Source organism: Thalassophryne amazonica, chromosome 17, assembly GCF_902500255.1.
Source record: "Thalassophryne amazonica chromosome 17, fThaAma1.1, whole genome shotgun sequence".
Lineage (NCBI taxonomy): Eukaryota > Metazoa > Chordata > Actinopteri > Batrachoidiformes > Batrachoididae > Thalassophryne > Thalassophryne amazonica.
The window spans coordinates 33,816,009-33,835,117 of record NC_047119.1 but is presented as its reverse complement, the minus strand read 5'-3'; the positions used below and the strand labels follow the sequence as shown (position 1 = coordinate 33,835,117).

General features: G+C 45.4%; 1 protein-coding gene and 1 long non-coding RNA gene across 3 annotated transcripts in view; one reads left to right on the top strand and one right to left on the bottom strand.

The window, feature by feature from the left end:
• The window catches only part of LOC117529379, an 883,736-nt gene that overhangs the window by 274,788 nt on the left and 589,839 nt on the right, over nucleotides 1-19,109 (bottom strand). The gene's annotated exons all lie outside the window — the stretch shown is intronic.
• Nucleotides 1-19,109, top strand: part of rc3h2 (ring finger and CCCH-type domains 2) — a 68,173-nt gene that overhangs the window by 5,872 nt on the left and 43,192 nt on the right. For both annotated transcript variants that reach the window (XM_034192124.1, XM_034192125.1), the window contains exons 2-3: nucleotides 17,669-17,997; nucleotides 18,978-19,095. In XM_034192124.1, coding sequence (XP_034048015.1) covers nucleotides 17,767-17,997; nucleotides 18,978-19,095 — 349 coding nt within the window. In that variant the 5' untranslated portion in view covers nucleotides 17,669-17,766. The remainder of the gene's footprint in view (nucleotides 1-17,668; nucleotides 17,998-18,977; nucleotides 19,096-19,109) is intronic.

The following is a 19,109-nucleotide window of genomic DNA, read 5'->3' as shown; positions in this document are numbered from 1 at the left end:
ACAGCCCTCGTAACTGTCTGCCTGTTTGTCTATCTCTCTGTCTATCTGTTCATCCACTCAATGCATTTTATGCATTTTCTACAATACTACAAATCACATCATTTTACATTTGGATTCTTGTTTCAACAAAATAAGGCATTTTAAGAAATCACAGATCTGATTTCATGAAATATACCCAAATGCCTTCATGACAAACTGAACAGTTTGGAGGAATAAGCGTCATGTGGACAGGGGGAAATGGTAAATAAATGGTAAATGGACTGCATTTATATAGCGCTTTTCCATCTGCATCAGACGCTCAAAGCGCTTTACAATAATACCTCACATTCACCCCGATGTCAGGGTGTACAAGGCGCTCACTACACACTGGGAGCAATAGGGGATTAAAGACCTTGCCCAAGGCCCTTAGTGATTTTCCAGTCAGGCGGGGATTTGATCTTCTGGTCTCAAGCCCAACACCTTAACCACTAGACCATCCCCTCCCCTGCAGGTTGAAATACCTGCAGGGGAGGTGATGGTGATTTTTATAAAAAGCACCGTCCCAGGCTGCTGGGACTGTGCTTTTTATGTCTTATGAGCCCTTAGTTCTTGTGTCCATTAGATTCTACATGTGTATGGGTATTTACCTACAACATTTCTGTCTTTGTATGTGTCATAGTTCTTTGTTATACTTTGTTTGATTTGTTCTTGTGAGTATGGCAAAAGCAGATGGTCACCACATTGAGTCTGGTCTGCTTGAGGTTTCTTCCTCCAGCCAAAAAATGGGTGAGGGAGTTTTTACCCACAGCACTGTTGCCAGTGTGTTTGCTCAGGGGATGGGTAAGGTTACGTTAGACGTTACTCATGTGAAGCATCTTGGAGTGACTTACGTTGTGACTTGGCACTGTATAAATAAACTGAATGGAAATTTGAATGTACTGTTTTGCACTGAGCAAAAAGCCGTTGTCATCGCTGTCTGCTAGCACTGCCGTGCTTCTTGTCTTTCTTTATAGATTATGAGGTAAAATAAAAGTAACTCTGCTGACTTATTCCTCCAGGCTTTTGGAGAAATCCAGGTGTTTTCAAAAGGACAGCAAAAAGTGATGATTGCAGACAGAATCGAATGTCTCCATACAAAGAAAACAGCAGATAAGCCGTTTTGCAAAACATTACCCTGCAACGTGTGAACTCCCTGTAAAATCCACATCCATAACCTCAACCGTTGTAACCGCCACTTAATCACAAACTAGTCTGGTCAGGTCCTCCTGCCCAGTGGGCGTGTCCCATTGGGATAACGATTCAAACAGCCAGGTGTTGCATTCAGTTTCACTTTCTCACACACACACACACACACTTATATATATATATCAATTTTTTTTAATTGATAGATCCCCCCCACACACACACCCAAATTCCCCGGGGGCAGAGTGGCGACTGACTGTCCTGAGCCAGCTGAATGTTTGCCAACTGTTGGCTGTAAAGACAAAATGTACTTCTCATCCTCCGCTCAGTGGAGTGGGCGACTCAACAGGCCACTGCTGCAAATCAATGTTCAAAAAGCTTTCCTTCATTCAATTTATGGTTGTCTTGCTGTTGAAAGTGGACATACTGTGAGTACCTCCCTTGATGCTTGGATTGCATGTATTTATTTTCAACAGTTGCAAGTGCAAATCATGTCAATGCAGGCATGAACCCGAACAAATGCAGAAAAGCAGGCCTGCAGGGATCATCTCACCCATTTTAAAATAGTCAGGGAGTCTGATGCACCCACGTCTCTTTGTCACATGACTTACTCGTGTCGGCGTCGTGTGGGCACACAGTGCACGTGGCATGCTTGCTCGCTCAATTCATCCATGTAAGCAGTGGAGTAAAGAGACTCAAAATAACATTGTTTCCCATTGATTAACCTGCTTTTTATTTTGTAATGAGTCAATTTGTCCATAAAATATCAGAAAATAGTGGTTAATATCATTATAAGGGATCTTTCATCTATTTGTTTAATCTCATAGTTGAAAACACAAATATGCAATGTGCGCTGAAGCAAAACCCAGAACGGTAACAAATCTTTACATTTGAGAAGCTGGAACCAGTCTAAAGTTCATGAACACAGCAGAATGAGGCAGCCATGCATATCTAAAGCAAAGGCTGCAGGGGTTCACTGGCGGCACCAGGGCAGAGCTTAATGGGGCTGTAGCCCCAAAATGAATTTCAGCAGGCCTCAATAACCCCACCAGGGAATTAAGTAACAATTGCTCTGCCCAATTCTCTGATCTGGTCTGTTCCATAGCACCAATGAGCTATATTTCAGTTATCACTGAAACAAGTTCACACTACTCACATGTGTTTAATATTTATTAAGCTCTTTAGTTGGTTTGCTTTGGAGTGCATAAAAGTTGATTTTATCATTTTACTGCTGTTCATAGTTCTTGCTGTTTTATGCATGAATTAGTAGTCATGTAGTTGAGGCCGTACGTTTATATACACTTTTGATTAAAGGCAAACATATTTTCTAGTTATTATAATGTACCATCATTTCTGTGGAATGTTGCAGAATTACAGTAAATGTTTTTGCTGGTAAAGTATTTATTTTGGGGAGATTTCATGGCAAATATAGGGGCATTGCTCTTTGAGATTTTGCAGATGATATGAAAGCGGAAGCAAATGCACGTTCAAAGTTCACGCTGCATTCAATGGAAACTGGGAACATGGAATTTCTGACTTACAACTTGGCCAAATACGTCTAATAAAGCTGTGATAACATGTTAGTCTCCACAAACCAAGTAAAAACTCTGTAATTGTGACTAACATTAGTATTGACAACTGACACAGCAGATCTCTGTGAGTGTTGTCTTACCTGTTCAGCAGATAGCCTGTAAAACACTGGTGTGAAATTTGTCCAGATTTTCAGGGCTTTACATTTCCTCCTGAAAAGAACGGAGTCCTGGAGCACAAAGTCATTGTGCGCCTCACAGTACTATGCTAATCTGCCCTGCTCCCCACCAGACAGCTACTGTATACCGCTGCGCACGATTACTTCCTACATCTCTCTGCTCCAAAACAGAAAACAATCTGCAGTGTTTACTTATAACCTGATTGAGCAGCCAAATCCATATTCAAGTTTGAACGATTTATTGCAGTACATATTACTTTCTGTCCAAATTACATGTGATCATTCACTTTTATGGCTCACGATTCATACCGACATCACAAATGATCAAAACCGTTGCAGTTGGTCACAATGTCCTAGAATGCTACTCATATTGCAGATTACACATTTTCATGCCCCAGTTCAAAATGTGATTATTGGGGGGGGGGGGGGGGGGTGTTCCCCAGTCATTTATGGGCATCTATGCCCATAATTGAATTGAGTTCATCCAAAGAGTTATTTGTTTGAGTGATACACTCAAAAAAACTGACTCATTGGATTGGATTCCACCTAATAAATATATGAATCTTCAACTCAAATAAAACACATCCATGCAAGGCAATGTAATTTAATTTATTTGGGGCTACATATATTTATTAGATGGAAATCCTGCACAATTGAATTGAGTTCATCCAAAGAGCCATTTTTGAGTGCGGTTTGAGTCTTTGGTCGCACACTGATCTATCTCTTGAGAACTGACTGACCTGCAGCTGCCAGCAACACCTGTCGGATCATCACTAAGATTCAGTTTACACTCAAGTGCAGTCTTAATGCTGGTATATATAGGAAAAGCGTTACAGCACAGGACAGACTTCTTCCATCCTGCCTGCAAAAACAGGATGTAGCAGCTGCTCAGAGCAGGAACAGGTGGCTGTCAATGTGACGGGAACCTGTGAACTGTTCTTAACTGTGCACCACTCCCTAATCTGGCAACACTCTGGGTGCATCAGCTCGGTTAAAACTTCCTTCTCTGCAGACAGATACTTTGTAGCGCAGCTTCCTGGTGCTGCATTTCAGCAGTGGGTGTATTTTATCGTATATATTTCAGTAAAAGAATGTGCAAGGATGGTGTGGAGCTGATCACGTGACCGAGGAGGAGCAGCGGGCGAGTTGCAAGCAGGAGCTTTGGTTTGGATTGTTAGAACACAGAGATGAATAGATGCTGTAACTGAATCATTTAATGCATTTTGCTGTGGGAATCAGTGAGGAACAACTTGTTCATAATGTGCAAAGTTTCACTTTTTTCACTCATGTTGAGTGTAACTTCAATTCAAATTAATCTGTCCATTTTACACTTCAATTAGTGGGAAGATCATTTATGTGATTATAGTGTAATACACTCCAAAATCTAAACATATTTGATTTACAAAAAGAATAAAGATGTACACTTTTACATTTAAGGTGAGAATATTTCAAATTTGACAGTTGTTTTATAATCTGTAAACAAGTAATGCTTGTTAAAATGGAAATAATGTTTTTGAGAGTTACTAATCAACATCATTGCCACAGTGTTTGTTATTTTGTGTGCATTTTGTCAGAAGCACACATTCAAATCCACAGAGAGCGTGTTTCTGGGAAGTTTGTGGGAGAATTGCTGCAGCGCAGAACCAGTAATGTCAGTAAAATGATGGAATGTATCATATCTTGCTCCTGGGTTCCCTGTCAGCGTTGTGCCTGTTACACTGTATGGCTAAAACATCTGCCAAGGCAGACCACAAATTGTAATTTGGATTTTTCACACTGGTTAATGCTTGCAGCCTAGATCTAAAAAGAAGGACAAACAAGTTCATTTCACACTACTGATCTCCAGCGTCCATCCAGCCGTTGATGCGTCTATAGGATATTACATCAGCAAAGCAAATATGGTTTTTGGATTGATCTGGTGCAACAAAGTTAACCAGTATCGAACTGGTTTGTCATCATTATATGCCCATTTCATGTAGTGAGTTATGAGATGAGAGCATTTATTGTTTTTGAATTACCTAGAGTCTAACAGAGTTTCAGTCAGGTTTCAGAATTCATTATAGTACAGAAACAGCATTAGTGAAGGTTACAAATGATCTTCTTATGGCCTCAGACAGTGGACTCATCTCTGTGCTCGTCCTGTTAGACCTCAGTGCAGCTTTTGATACTGTTGACCATAAAATTTTATTACAGAGATTAGAGCATGCCATAGGTGTTAAAGGCACTGCGCTGCAGTGGTTTGAATCATATTTATCTAATAGATTACAATTTGTTCATGTAAATGGGGAGTCTTCTTCACGGACTAATGTTAGTTATGGAGTTCCAGAAGGTTCTGTGCTAGGACCGATTTTATTCACTTTATACATGCTTCCCTTAGGCAGTATTATTAGAAAGCATTGCTTAAAGTTTCATTGTTACGCAGATGATACCCAGCTTTATCTATCCATGAAGCCAGAGGACACACACCAATTAGTTAAACTGCAGGAATGTCTTTCAGACATAAAGACATGGATGACATCTAATTTCCTGATTTAAATTCAGATAAAATTGAAGTTATTGTACTTGGCCCCAGAAACATGGTGTCTAACCAGATCCTTACTCTGGATGGCATTACCCTGACCTCCAGTAATACTGTGAGAAATCTTGGAGTCATTTTTGATCAGGATATGTCCTTCAGTGCGCATATTAAGCAAATATGTAGGACTGCTTTTTTGCATTTACGCAATATCTCTAAAATTAGAAAGGTCTTGTCTCAGAGTGATGCTGAAAAACTAATTCATGCATTTATTTCCTCTAGGCTGGACTATTGTAATTCATTATTATCAGGTTGTCCTAAAAGTTCCCTGAAAAGCCTTCAGTTAATTCAAAATGCTGCAGCTAGAGTACTGACGGGGACTAGAAGGAGAGAGCATATTTCACCCATACTGGCTTCTCTTCATTGGCTCCCTGTTAATTCCAGAATAGAATTTAAAATTCTTCTTCTTACTTATAAGGTTTTGAATAATCAGGTCCCATCTTATCTTAGGGACCTCATAGTACCATATCACCCCAATAGAGCGCTTCGCTCTCAGACTGTAGGCTTACTTGTAGTTCCTAGGGTTTGTAAGAGTAGAATGGGAGGCAGAGCCTTCAGCTTTCAGGCTCCTCTCCTGTGGAACCAGCTCCCAATTCGGATCAGGGAGACAGACACCCTCTCTACTTTTAAGATTAAGCTTAAAACTTTTCTTTTTGCTAAAGCTTATAGTTAGGGCTGGATCAGGTGACCCTGAACCATCCCTTAGTTATGCTGCTATAGACTTAGACTGCTGGGGGCTTCCCACGATGCACTGAGTGTTTCTTTTTATTCACCTCTTTTTGCTGTGTATGCACCACTCTGCATTTAAACATTAGTGATTGATCTCTGCTGTCTTCCACAGCATGTCTTTTTCCTGATTCTCTTCCCTCAGCCCCAACCAGTCCCAGCAGAAGACTGCCCCTCCCTGAGCCTGGTTCTGCTGGAGGTTTCTTCCTGTTAAAAGGGAGTTTTTCCTTCCCACTGTCGCCAAGTGCTTGCTCATAGGGGGTCGTTTTGACCGTTGGGGTTTTTCCATAATTATTGTATGGCCTTGCCTTACAATATAATGCGCATTGGGGCAGCTGTTTGTTGTGATTTGGCGCTATATAAATAAAATTGATTTGATTTGATTTGATTTAACAGTAACTTGAATTAATGACTTAATGTTTTAAAACATCTTGGGAGCATGATAACTTACTGACTTTTTTTTTTTTTTTGGTCAAGTATAGCCTGATTTTTATATCATATTTTAAAGACAAACCTGAAAATATTAAAAGTCTCTTTTGTTTACAGTATATCTCTTTATTTTTTAACATATATATCATAATATTGTCTTTACTCCTCTCTCTCACTATGGAATGATGTCCTTAAAACAATTTGTTTAAGATAAAATTTGCATAAACATATAAAGAGGACATATTTTGAACAACAACAAAAAAAAAAAACGTAGCATTTGGAAAGTATTGTAAGGCAAATACGTAGAGACAAACAGCCGTCCTTTTTCGCCTCTTTGAAATGTGAAATTTCCCAGTGCAAGAAAATGCATTGTCTCCTGGACGTATGTGTGCACACTCTGAGGGGGTTTGTGTCTATAACCGGATCTCAAAAGCTCTTTGAGTGGATTATTTTCCCTTTTTTATGGTATCTGCTCCGAGGGGGCAGCAGCTGTTATTTTTCTGAGCAGTTTGGACAGATGAAGTCTGAAAGCAACAGGTGCTCCTCTCTCTGTCCCTGTCCAAAGAACTCTGCACAAGGAAGATGTGTGGGTTTGGGTTAAATGGACAGTTCTTCAAGTGGCGCTCAGGAGGACCCGAGGAGGGAAATCTTACTTTAAACTACAATATTGTGATACAAAATGTCACATTTATGCCATGCTGTTATTATTTTAGAATTCAGAAAATATGAAATTGTCTTGAATATTTGAAGCAGAATGAATTGACTTATATTCCTTGAGAATTTTATGCATACATGTGTGTTCATGTGTGTATCTGGTATTACTGTCTTTCAGTTGTACAGCATTGATTCGTGGAATATTTGTCTTTCAGAGTTGTCATGGGTGTGTTGGTGCTTCTCTCATGAGGTCCCTTACAACCCCAATTCCAGTGAAGTAGGGACATTGTGTAAAATATAAATAAAAACAGAATAAGATTTGCAAATCCTCTTCAACCTATATTCAATTGAATAGTACACCACAAAGACAAGATATTTAATGTTCAAACTGATAAACTTGATTGTTTTTGTGCAAATATTTGTTCATTTTGAAATGGATGCCTGCAACACATTTCAAAAAAGTTGGGACAGGGCAACAAAAGACTGGGAAAGTTGATGAATGCTCAAAGAACACCTAATTAGAAACAGGTGAGTGTCATGATTGGGTATAATATAGGGCTGCCACAAATAACTATTTTGATAGTCGACTAGTCAATGATTATTTTTGCGATTAGTCGACTAGTTGGATCATACGTAATTTCCTAAATTAAGGCCTGCAGCATTTTCTGAGAAATGTCGGGATGAAAACATCAACATTTCCAAATCAGTGACTATTTCTTAGACTTCATTTACATCAATCATTCAGAAATACAAACAGTGTGGTACTTTATAGTAAATCTGTGTCAGGTAGGCAGTTCTCAAAAACTAAATGTCCATTCTGGAAGGAGACAAGTGAGGGAAGCCACCAAGACACAACTCTGGAAGAACTTTTGGCTTCTGTGAGTGGAGAAACTGGGAATAGTGCAACATTTTTATTTTATCTTCATTTTAAATATCGTCTCAACTTTTTCTGATTTGTGGTTGTTTCTGTTGCATTTCTGAAACTACAGTGTTGGGAAAGTGTAGGTACACGGACCCACAACAGGGGGCGCAAATGAACGGACAATGGAGGAAGTCAAATAACAACACTTTACTGTTGTGAATGGACACAACAAATACAACAGATTACAACAATAGACTAAAGGCCAAATTACAAAAGGTATCATGTGGGCAGGCTCGAAGATAGGAGACGTCTGTCCAAAGCAGAACCGGAACCACACGATTTCCTCCGCCACCAGACCCCGGGAATACTGGAGCCGCCAAGTCCCGAACTCCCAGGTGGCCACTGCCTCCGCGTGTCGGACCTGGTACTGCTGGCGAGGAACAAAAAAACAATTAAATGTGGGCGCGTTTGCACCCAGTAATCCGCACGGCAGGAAAACTACCTCCACCTCTCGTTGGAAAAGGAGTCTGCTATACAACGCACAAAAGTCACAAAAGGTTACTGTCACACAGTCAGCTGAGTACGTTACCTTCCAGGTAGAACGATATCTCGGCAAAGAGGTGGAGACGTCGTCCTGCTGATGTACCCCTGCTGATCGGGTGATTGGTAACAGCTGTTGCAGGTGATGCGTGACAGCTGTCACCCTGGCTGCTCCTGTCAGGCGGCTGCGCCCTCTGGTGCCTGGAGCCCGCACTCCAGACAGGGCGCCCTCTGGTGGTGGGCCAGCAGTACCTCCTCTTCTGGCGGCCCACACAACAGGACCCCCCCCCCTCAACGGGCGCCTCCTGGCGCCCGACCAGGCTTGTCCGGGTGGCGGCGGTAGAAATCGGCCAGGAGGGCCGGGTCCAGGATGAAGCTCCTCTTCACCCAGGAGCGTTCTTCGGGACCGTACCCCTCCCAGTCCACCAAATACTGGAAGCCCCGGCCCATCCTACGGACATCCAAGAGCCGGCGTACAGTCCAAGCCGGCTTGCCATCGATGATCCGGGCAGGAGGCGGCGCTGGACCCGGAGTACAGAGGGGTGAGGTGTGATGCGGTTTGACTCGGGACACATGAAACACAGGATGGATCCGCAGTGAGGCCGGAAGCTGAAGCCTCACTGCGGCTGGACTGATGACCTTAAGGATCTTGAAAGGGTCGATGTAACGGTCCTGTAGCTTGGGGGAGTCCACATTGAGGGGAATGGCCTTTGTGGATAACCACACCTCCTGCCCTGGCCGATACGCAGGGGCCGGGGTCCGCCGACGGTCTGCATGGGCTTTTGCCCTCGTCCGGGCCTTTAGCAAAGCAGAACGGGCGGCACGCCACACCCGACGGCACTTCCGTAGGTGGGCCTGGACCGAGGGCACACAGACCTCTCCCTCAACCACCGGAAACAACGGGGGCTGATACCCCAGACACACCTCAAAAGGGGAGAGGCCGGTGGCTGAAGACACCTGGCTGTTATGGGCATACTCGATCCAGGCCAAATGGGTACTCCAGGCCGCCGGGTGCGCGGCAGTCATGCAGTGCAAGGCCTGTTCCACCTCCTGGTTTACCCGTTCTGCTTGCCCGTTGGTTTGAGGGTGGTACCCGGACGAGAGACTCACCATGGCCCCCAGTTCCCGTTAGAAGCTGCTCCAGACTTGCGAGGAGAACTGGGGACCGCGATCAGAGACGATGTCTGTTGGAATCCCATGCAGCCGGACGATGTGGTGGACCAGGAGGTCCGCTGTCTCCTGGGCTGTTGGGAGCTTCGGGAGGGCCACGAAGTGGGCCGCCTTGGAGAATCGGTCCACTATCGTGAGGATGGTGGTGTTACCCTGGGACGGCGGGAGGCCCGTGACAAAATCCAGGCCGATGTGGGACCAGGGGCGATGAGGCACAGGCAGCGGCTGGAGTAGTCCTGATGCCCGGCGATGGTCAGCCTTGCCCCTGGCGCAGGTGGTGCAGGCTTGGATATAATCCCGGACGTCGGCCTCTAGGGACGCCCACCAGAAGCGCTGCCGGACAACTGCCACGCTTCTTCGCACCCCTGGATGACAGGAGAGCTTGGAGCCGTGACAGTCCAGGACTGCAGCCCTAGCTTCTGGTGGGACGTATAGTTTGTTCTTCGGCCCAGTTCCGGGGTCCGGGCTTCGTGCCAGGGCCTTCCGGACGGTTCTCTCTACGTCCCAGGTGAGGGTGGCCACGATAGTGGACTCCGGGATGATGGGTTCCGGTGGATCCGACAACTCCGCTTTGACTTCACCTTCATGTACCCGGGACAAGGCATCCCATCTCTGGTTTTTGGTCCCGGGACGGTAGGTGATCCGGAAGTCAAAACGGCCGAAGAACAGTGACCAGCGGGCTTGCCTGGGGTTCAGCCGCTTGGCGGTCCTGATATACTCCAGGTTCCGGTGGTCAGTGAAAACCGTGAATGGCACGGACGTTCCCTCCAACAGATGTCTCCACTCTTCAAGAGCCTCTTTCACCACAAGGAGTTCTCGATTGCCGACGTCATAGTTCCGTTCGGCTGGGGTCAACCTGCGGGAAAAATAGGCACACGGGTGAAGGACCTTATCGGTCTTCCTGCTCTGGGAAAGCACAGCTCCTATCCCTGAGTCCGAGGCATCCACTTCAACCACTAACTGGCGACTAGGATCGGGCTGCACCAGAACGGGTGCAGACGAGAAGCGTCGTTTCAACTCCTTGAACGCGGCATCGCAACGATCCGACCAGGTGAAGGGGACTTTTGGTGAGGTCAGGGCTGTCAGGGGGCTAACTACCTGACTGTAGCCCTTAATGAACCTCCTGTAGAAATTTGCAAAGCCGAGGAACTGTTGCAGCTTCCTACGGCTAGTGGGTTGGGGCCAGTCTCTCACCGCCGCAACCTTGGCCGGATCAGGAGCGACGGAGTTGGGGGAGATGATAAACCCCAGGAAGGACAAAGATGTGCGGTGAAACTCACACTTCTCGCCCTTCACAAACAGCCGGTTCTCCAACAACAGCTGCAGGACCTGACGTACATGCCGGACATGAGTCTCAGGATCCGGAGAAAAGATGAGTATATCGTCTAGATATACGAAGACGAATCGGTGCAGGAAATCCCGCAAGACATCATTAACTAATGCTTGGAATGTCGCGGGGGCGTTTGTGAGGCCGAACGGCATGACCAGGTACTCAAAGTGACCTAAGGGGGTGTTAAATGCCGTCTTCCACTCGTCTCCCTTCCGGATCCGAACCAGGTGATACGCATTTCTAAGATCTAGCTTCGTGAATATTTGGGCTCCATGCAGGGGCGTGAACACTGAATCCAACAAGGGCAACGGGTATCGATTACGAACCGTGATTTCGTTCAGTCCCCTATAATCAATGCATGGATGAAGTCCGCCGTCTTTTTTACCCACAAAAAAGAAACCTGCACCCATCGGGGAGGTGGAATTCCGGATCAACCCGGCGGCTAAAGAGTCCCGGATGTAGGTCTCCATTGATTCGCGCTCAGGTCGTGAGAGGTTGTACAGCCTGCTGGACGGGAACTCAACGCCTGGAACCAAATCAATGGCACAATCGTACGGACGGTGGGGGGGGGAAGGGTGAGCGCCAGATCCTTACTGAACACATCCACAAGGTCATGGTACTCCACCGGCACTGTCCCCAGATTGGGCGGGACTCTGACCTCCTCCTTAACCTGGGAACCGGGAGGAACCGAGGAACCTAAACATACCCGATGGCAGGTCTCGCTCCACTGAACCACTACCCCGGACGGCCAATCAATCCGGGGATTGTGTTTTAACATCCAGGGGAACCCTAGAATCACACGGGAGGTGGCAGGAGTCACAAAAAACTCAATCTCCTCCCGGTGATTTCCTGACACCACCAGAGTTACTGGTGGTGTCTTATGTGTGATTAGAGGGAGTAGGGAGCCATCTAGTGCCCGCACCTGCACAGGCGAGGTAAGCGCCACCAGAGGGAGCCCTATCTCCCTGGCCCATCTGCTGTCTAACAGATTCCCTTCAGAGCCCGTGTCCACCAGTGCTGGGGCCTTCAGGGTTAAATCCTCATAAAGGATTGTCACTGGGAGTCGTGTGGCAATATGGGTATGTCCCACGTGAATGTTTTGGCCCACCCCTAACCCAGTGTCTAGGGGCGGGCGTTGGTGTTTAACCGCTCGGGGCAGTCCCTCACTTGATGCTCTATTGAGCCACAAACAAAGCACGCTCCGCGGGCCAGCCTCCTCTGTCTATCTGGTGCCCTAAATGTGGCCCTGCTCGTGTCCATAGCTTCGTCAGCAGGGGGAGCTGTCACCACACGGAGCATAGAGGCCGTGGAGCGTGGGGAGGGCGGAACTCGGTCGGAACCGGAAGGGAGAGGGACGGCACGTGCCCGGCCACGCCCTTCGTCTCGTTCCCGACGGCGTTCTTCTAACCGATTGTCTAATCGTATAACGAGATCAATAAGCCCGTCTAAATCCCGCGGTTCGTCCTTGGCCACCAGGTGCTCCTTCAGGACCAACGATAGTCCGTTTACGAAGGCGGCGCGGAGGGCAGTGCTATTCCAGCTGGACCTCGCAGCCGCGATGCGGAAGTCGACTGCATAAGCAGCTGTGCTCCGGCGCCCCTGTCTCATTGACAGCAGCACGGCTGAAGCGGTCTCTCCTCTATTTGGGTGATCGAACACTGTTCGGAACTCCCTCACAAACCCATCATATGTCAGAAGGAGCCGTGAATTTTGCTCCCAGAGCGCTGTAGCCCAAGCGCGTGCCTCGCCGCGAAGCAGATTAATCACATAAGCTATCTTACTAGCATCAGTCGCGTACATGACGGGACGTTGTGCGAAGAAGAGCGAACACTGCATAAGAAAGTCCGCGCATGTCTCCACACAACCCCCGTACGGCTCTGGATGGCTTATGTATGCTTCAGGGGAAGGTGGGAGGGGTCGTTGAACGACCTGTGGAACGTCACTGTTGCGCACAGGATCGACAGGAGGGGGAGCCGCAGCAGCGCCCTGAGGGCGCGCTTCCACCTGTGCGGTGAGAGCCTCCACCCTGCGGTTAAGGAGGACGTTCTGCTCGGTCATCAGATCCAGCCGAGCCGTAAAAGTGGTGAGGATTCGCTGCAACTCACCGATCATTCCTCCTGCAGCCGCCTGTGCGCCCTGCTCTTCCATTGGCCGTTCAACAGCCGGTTGACGCCCCTCGGGGTCCATGACGTTGGCCGAGATATCCTGTTGGGAAAGTGTAGGTACACGGACCCACAACAGGGGGCGCAAATGAACGGACAATGGAGGAAGTCAAATAACAACACTTTATTGTTGTGAATGGACACAACAAATACAACAGATTACAACAATAGACCAAAGGCCAAATTACAAAAGGTGTCGTGTGGGCAGGCTCGAAGATAGGAGACGTCTGTCCAAAGCAGAACCGGAACCACACGATTTCCTCCGCCACCAGACCCCGGGAATACTGGAGCTGCCAAGTCCCGAACTCCCAGGTGGCCACTGCCTCCGCGTGTCGGACCTGGTACTGCTGGCGAGGAACAAAAAAACAATTAAATGTGGGTGCGTTTGCACCCAGTAATCCGCACGGCAGGAAAACTACCTCCACCTCTCGTTGGAAAAGGAGTCTGCTATACAACGCACAAAAGTCACAAAAGGTTACTGTCACACAGTCAGCTGAGTACGTTACCTTCCAGGTAGAACGATATCTCGGCAAAGAGGTGGAGACGTCGTCCTGCTGATGTACCCCTGCTGATCAGATGATTGGTAACAGCTGTTGCAGGTGATGCGTGACAGCTCTCACCCTGGCTGCTCCTGTCAGGCGGCTGTGCCCTCTGGTGCCTGGAGCCCACACTCCAGACAGGGCGCCCTCTGGTGGTGGGCCAGCAGTACCTCCTCTTCTGGCGGCCCACACAACATTACAGCACTGCTTTAAAGAAAAGTGTGAACATTTTATTGTGTTTTAAAACTTTGTGGAGCAAATGCAAACATCAAACTCTTATAAAGAAGGAAAAAATACACAAATGTGCAGGTAAACTTTGATATAAACTGAACAGAACAATGCAGGCTGATTTGGCTCCCCATATTTTTTGTATAAATAAATAAGAATAAAATAAGAGGTAACTCACTTTGAAATAATTAAAACATGTAGCTGCAGCTTATAATAACTTTGAAAAGTAACAAAAATCAGCAGCTTGTATTTTTATTCTGACTCCAGTTCATTTTAGTGTGAAAAGTCATCATTTTTAAAAGTCATTTTTATTCTCCTTATCAGTCATGTTTTGTGCTTGAACACTACATTAAGCTTACGAATGAACAAATAAATACCTTTGGAAAATAACAGCTGTTAAAGTTCAGAGTTCTCACCTGCTTTTTGTGATCTGTGCTTCTGAACATCAGCTTCTCCACAGCAGGGTTTTTTACCCGTGTATGTGCAATTTTTGCTCCGTTGATTTATTTATTCTCATTTTTAAGGATATTTAACTGTTTATTTCATCTCATGATCTCATAAATTCAGTATACGACGCACACATGGCGTGAACAGGACAGTGCCATTAGAACCGCAGGAGTAGAGAAAGTGCAGAGAAAAGTAAAGGCAGCGCCATGTTTTGTTTTTTTTACATGTTCACTCGGGTTAAAATCCTCTCTCTCTGCTCGGCGCTCGCTGTCTCACGTGTATTGATGGTTCTCAGCAGAATGTAACGTATCGTGCCTCCGTTCAGGAATCTTCCTCCTCCACCCGTCCCTTGCAGTCTACAATCAGTTGACTCCGCGCGCGCACACACACACACACACACACCCCGACAGCTCCTTCGGTAAACTGCGCATTACGGCTTTGAACAAGACGGCCACTGTTTTAATTGGCCGTCTTATCCAAATTTGAATGTCCAAATGACAGCAGGACGGCTCGCTGCCTAAAACTATGAATGGAGAGAAAAACAAAGACTTAAATAAAATAAACGACATGTCGACTACTAAATTAGTTGTCGAAGGTTTCAGTAGTCGACGTAGTCGTGACTAGTCGAATAGTTGTGGCAGCCCTAGTATAAAAGGAGCATCCCCAAAAGGCTCGGCAGTTCACAAGCAAAGACGTGGCAAGGATCACCACTTTGTGAACAACTGCGTAAAAAAATAGACTATCTCAACGTTCAATTACAAGGAATTTAGGGATTCCATCATCTACAGTCCATAATATAATCAGAAGAGTCAGCGAATCTGGAGAACTTTCTACACGTAAGCAGCAAGGCCGAAAACCAACATTGAATGTCGTTGACCTTTGATCCCTCAGGCGGCACTGCATTAAAAACCGACATCATTGTGTAAAGGATCTTACCGCATGGGCTCAGGAACACTTCAGAAAACCATTATTAGTTAACACAGTTCGTCGTTACATCTACAAGTGCAAGTTAAAACTCTACCTTGCAAAGCAAAAGCCATACATCAACAACATCCAGAAACGCTGCCGCCTTTTCTGGGCCCAAGTTCATTTGAAATGGACAGACGCAAAGTAGAAAAGTGTGCTGTGGTCTGATGAGTCCACATTTCAAATTGTTTTTGGAAATCATGGATGTTGTGTCCTTCAAACAAAAGAGGGAAAAGACCATTCAGATTGTTACCAGCTCAAAGTTCAAAAGCCAGTATGGTATGGGGGTGTGTTAGTGTCCATGACGTGTGTTAGTGCCCATGGCATGGACAACTTACACATCTGTGATGGCACCATCAATGCTGAAAGGTACATCCAGGTTTTGGAGCAACACATGCTGCCATTCAAGCAACGTCTTTTTCAGGGACGTCCCTGCTTATTTCAGCAAGACAATGCCAAGCCACATTCTGCACGTGTTACAACAGCGTGGCTTCGTAGTAAAAGAGTGCGGGTACTAGACTGGCCTGCCTGCAGTCCAGACCTGTCGGCCATTGAAAATGTGTGGCACATTATGAAGCGCAAAATACGACAACAGAGACCCCGGACTGTTGAACAACTGAAGTCGTACATCAAGTAAGAATGGGAAGGAATTCCACCTACAAAGCTTCGCCAATTAGTGTCCTCAGTTCCCAAACGCTTATTGAGTGTTGTTAGAAGCAAAGGTGATGTAACACAGTTGTAAACATACCACTGTCCCAGCTTTTTGAAATGTGTTGCAGGCATCCATTTCAAAATGAGCAAATATTTGCACAAAAACAACAAAGTTTGTCAGTTTGAACATTAAATATCTTGTCTTTGTGGTGTATTCAATTGAATATAGGTTGAAGAGGATTTGCAAATCATTGTATTCTGTTTTAATTTACATTTTACACAACGTCCCAACTTCATTGGAATTGGGGTTGTATTTATTTTTGAGACCTTTCTACTCCAGACCTTTCCCTTGGTATTTCTTAACGATTGAAGCAAGACATTCTCATTGACTTGGGAATGTTCATGAATCCACTTCCTGACCTATCTGCTAAATACCAATCAACCAACTTTATTTCTTAAGTATTTTAAAACAACCACAGTGGACCAAAGTGCTGAATAAATAAAAATGAATGAATGAATATTTTATTTTCAGACATTCCACCAAAGTGACGAGAATATCAAAGTCAACATATATACACCTATTCCTTAGTGTTAATACAAACATCACATCACATCTCTCTCTCTCTCTCTCTCTCTCTCTCTCTCTCTCTCTCTATATATATATATATATGTAGGTATGTATTAAAACCCATTTTTATTGCATGAGACTTTGCTCTGTTTTAATGTTTTTTATTTATTCTCTGCTGTTTTTATTGTTGTTGGGTTGCTTTTTTCTGACCCCCACTTTGTTTCAGTTGTGGCTGTTCAAAAATGCTCTATGAATAAAGTTGAGCTGAACTAATACAAAAATGCAACTTAACTAATTATACAGATAATACAAGAATATTCATCTATATATTTCTGTGCACACAGGCATGCCACGTAATTAGTGAAGAATATGTCTGAATATGTCATAAAAGCCATAACAGTTCACAAGACATAAAATTGTAAACAAAATACAACTAAAACAATTAAAAGCCATAAAACATGAGCAAAAATAACAACCATATGATAAAAAGCAATAAGATAAAATTATTTATAGCCACACATGGTGTGCGGCCATAAATAAAACAGCTATAAAAGTGATTTGTATTCAAAATAATACTCCGATTATTTATGGTTTCTGGTTTACACTAAAATAAGCACATTTTCATTGTTTTATTTAATCTCTGTGATGGTGTTCAAGTCCACACGCTTATGGACTTGACCGTATTTCAGAAGGATTGTTGATGTTGTTATGCAAACAGCAGATGGTGCATTTATTAATACACTGTCTTATAACAACACTGTTATAATGTAATTATACAGTGTATAATTACATATTCAGGTGTGATTTCTGTCGTATTTTGTCTGATGTGATTTTAGTTTAGTTTTGTTGGTGTAGTTTAGCTTCAGTAGAGGTGACTCAGATAAACAGCGTCACATATCGAGTTCTGTAATTTGCCTAATTGTCTAAAGCGTCGGTGTCATCACCCTCACAGTCGCTGCCGGCTCTGGCCATCGGGAGCGGTTGTGGCGGCTCGTTGACATGCGTTCCCATTGAGCTCGGCGCCGCCCCCTCCAGCGGTGTGGTGGCACTATGCCAGTGCAGGCAGCCCAGTGGACAGAATTTCTGTCATGTCCCATCTGCTACAATGAGTTCGGCAGCAGCAGCCACCAACCCATCAGCCTGGGCTGCTCCCACACGGTGTGTAAGACCTGTCTACACAAGCTGCACCGCAAGGCCTGCCCCTTCGATCAGACACCCATCAGCACTGACATCGACCTGCTGCCGGTCAACTGTGCCCTGCTGCAACTGGTTGGAGCTCAGGTGAGAAGAAATGCAGTCATTTCTGTTACGTCCACCGTATGATATATCGACTGATTTCTTCTTAACTTAGAATGCTCAGCCTCCTCAACTGGAAGATAATGATCCAGATGTGCATACTGTTGTATGTCTTAACTCTTAAAGCTACAGTGTGTCAGATTTAGTGTCATCTAGTGGTGAGGTTACATGTTGGGAAAGTGTAGTGACACGGACGTAGGACGAAACAGTCGCGACCCACGCCGGTCCTCTGGTTGACAGCTGCAACACAATAGCTCTCGAAATCACTGAATGCTGGCAGAGAAAGTTACCTCTCACAGAAGTCGATATCTCGGCGATGTGGTGGAGGTGTCATCCTGCTTTTATCCCGGGTGAGATGCAGATGATCGGTGACAGCTGTCATAGTTGATGAGTGACAGCTGTCACCTCGGCTGTTCCTGTAGGCGGCAGCGCCCTCTCGTGCCTGAAGCCCGCACTTCAGGCAGGGCGCCCTCTGGTGGTGGGCCAGCAGTACCTCCTCTTCTGGCGGCCCACACAACAGTTACAGATTGCATTATGCCATCGCCGAGCTCGATTTTGTTTCCCTTCACATTTCCGTGTCTGTGACAAACAGAATTCATGCTCCCTTGCCTTTGTTTGTGACAAACATTTTTCACAAAAATAAAGTAAGACTGCTAACACCCAGCAGATAGCATTTAGTAAAGCAAACACTATTCGTCTTCTTTTTGAGGGGCCCACTCCGATGTAAATATGAAGGTATTATTCTAAGCTTATGAAAATACATCAGTCATTTGTAGACTAACGGATAGATGCTGTGAATGCTAGATTCCAATTCCGCTAATAAATGCCCCTAAATCCTACACACTGTAACTTTAAGTTGTGCCATATAAGATGCTAGAAACACGCAACGATCCCATTACAGGTTTCTAGGTTTGCCTTGGTGGAGACGTGATTTAAAGTTTGTTCATGTGACGTGTGCGTCTTAGGTGCCAGATGTGCAGCCGGTGAGTCTGAGCAGTGCAGCAGAGGTTGAGCACTATGATGTCTGCAGGGTGTGCGTAGAAGAGCTGGCACTCTACCTGAAGCCCATCAGCGGAGCTAAAGGTAAACCGAGTACA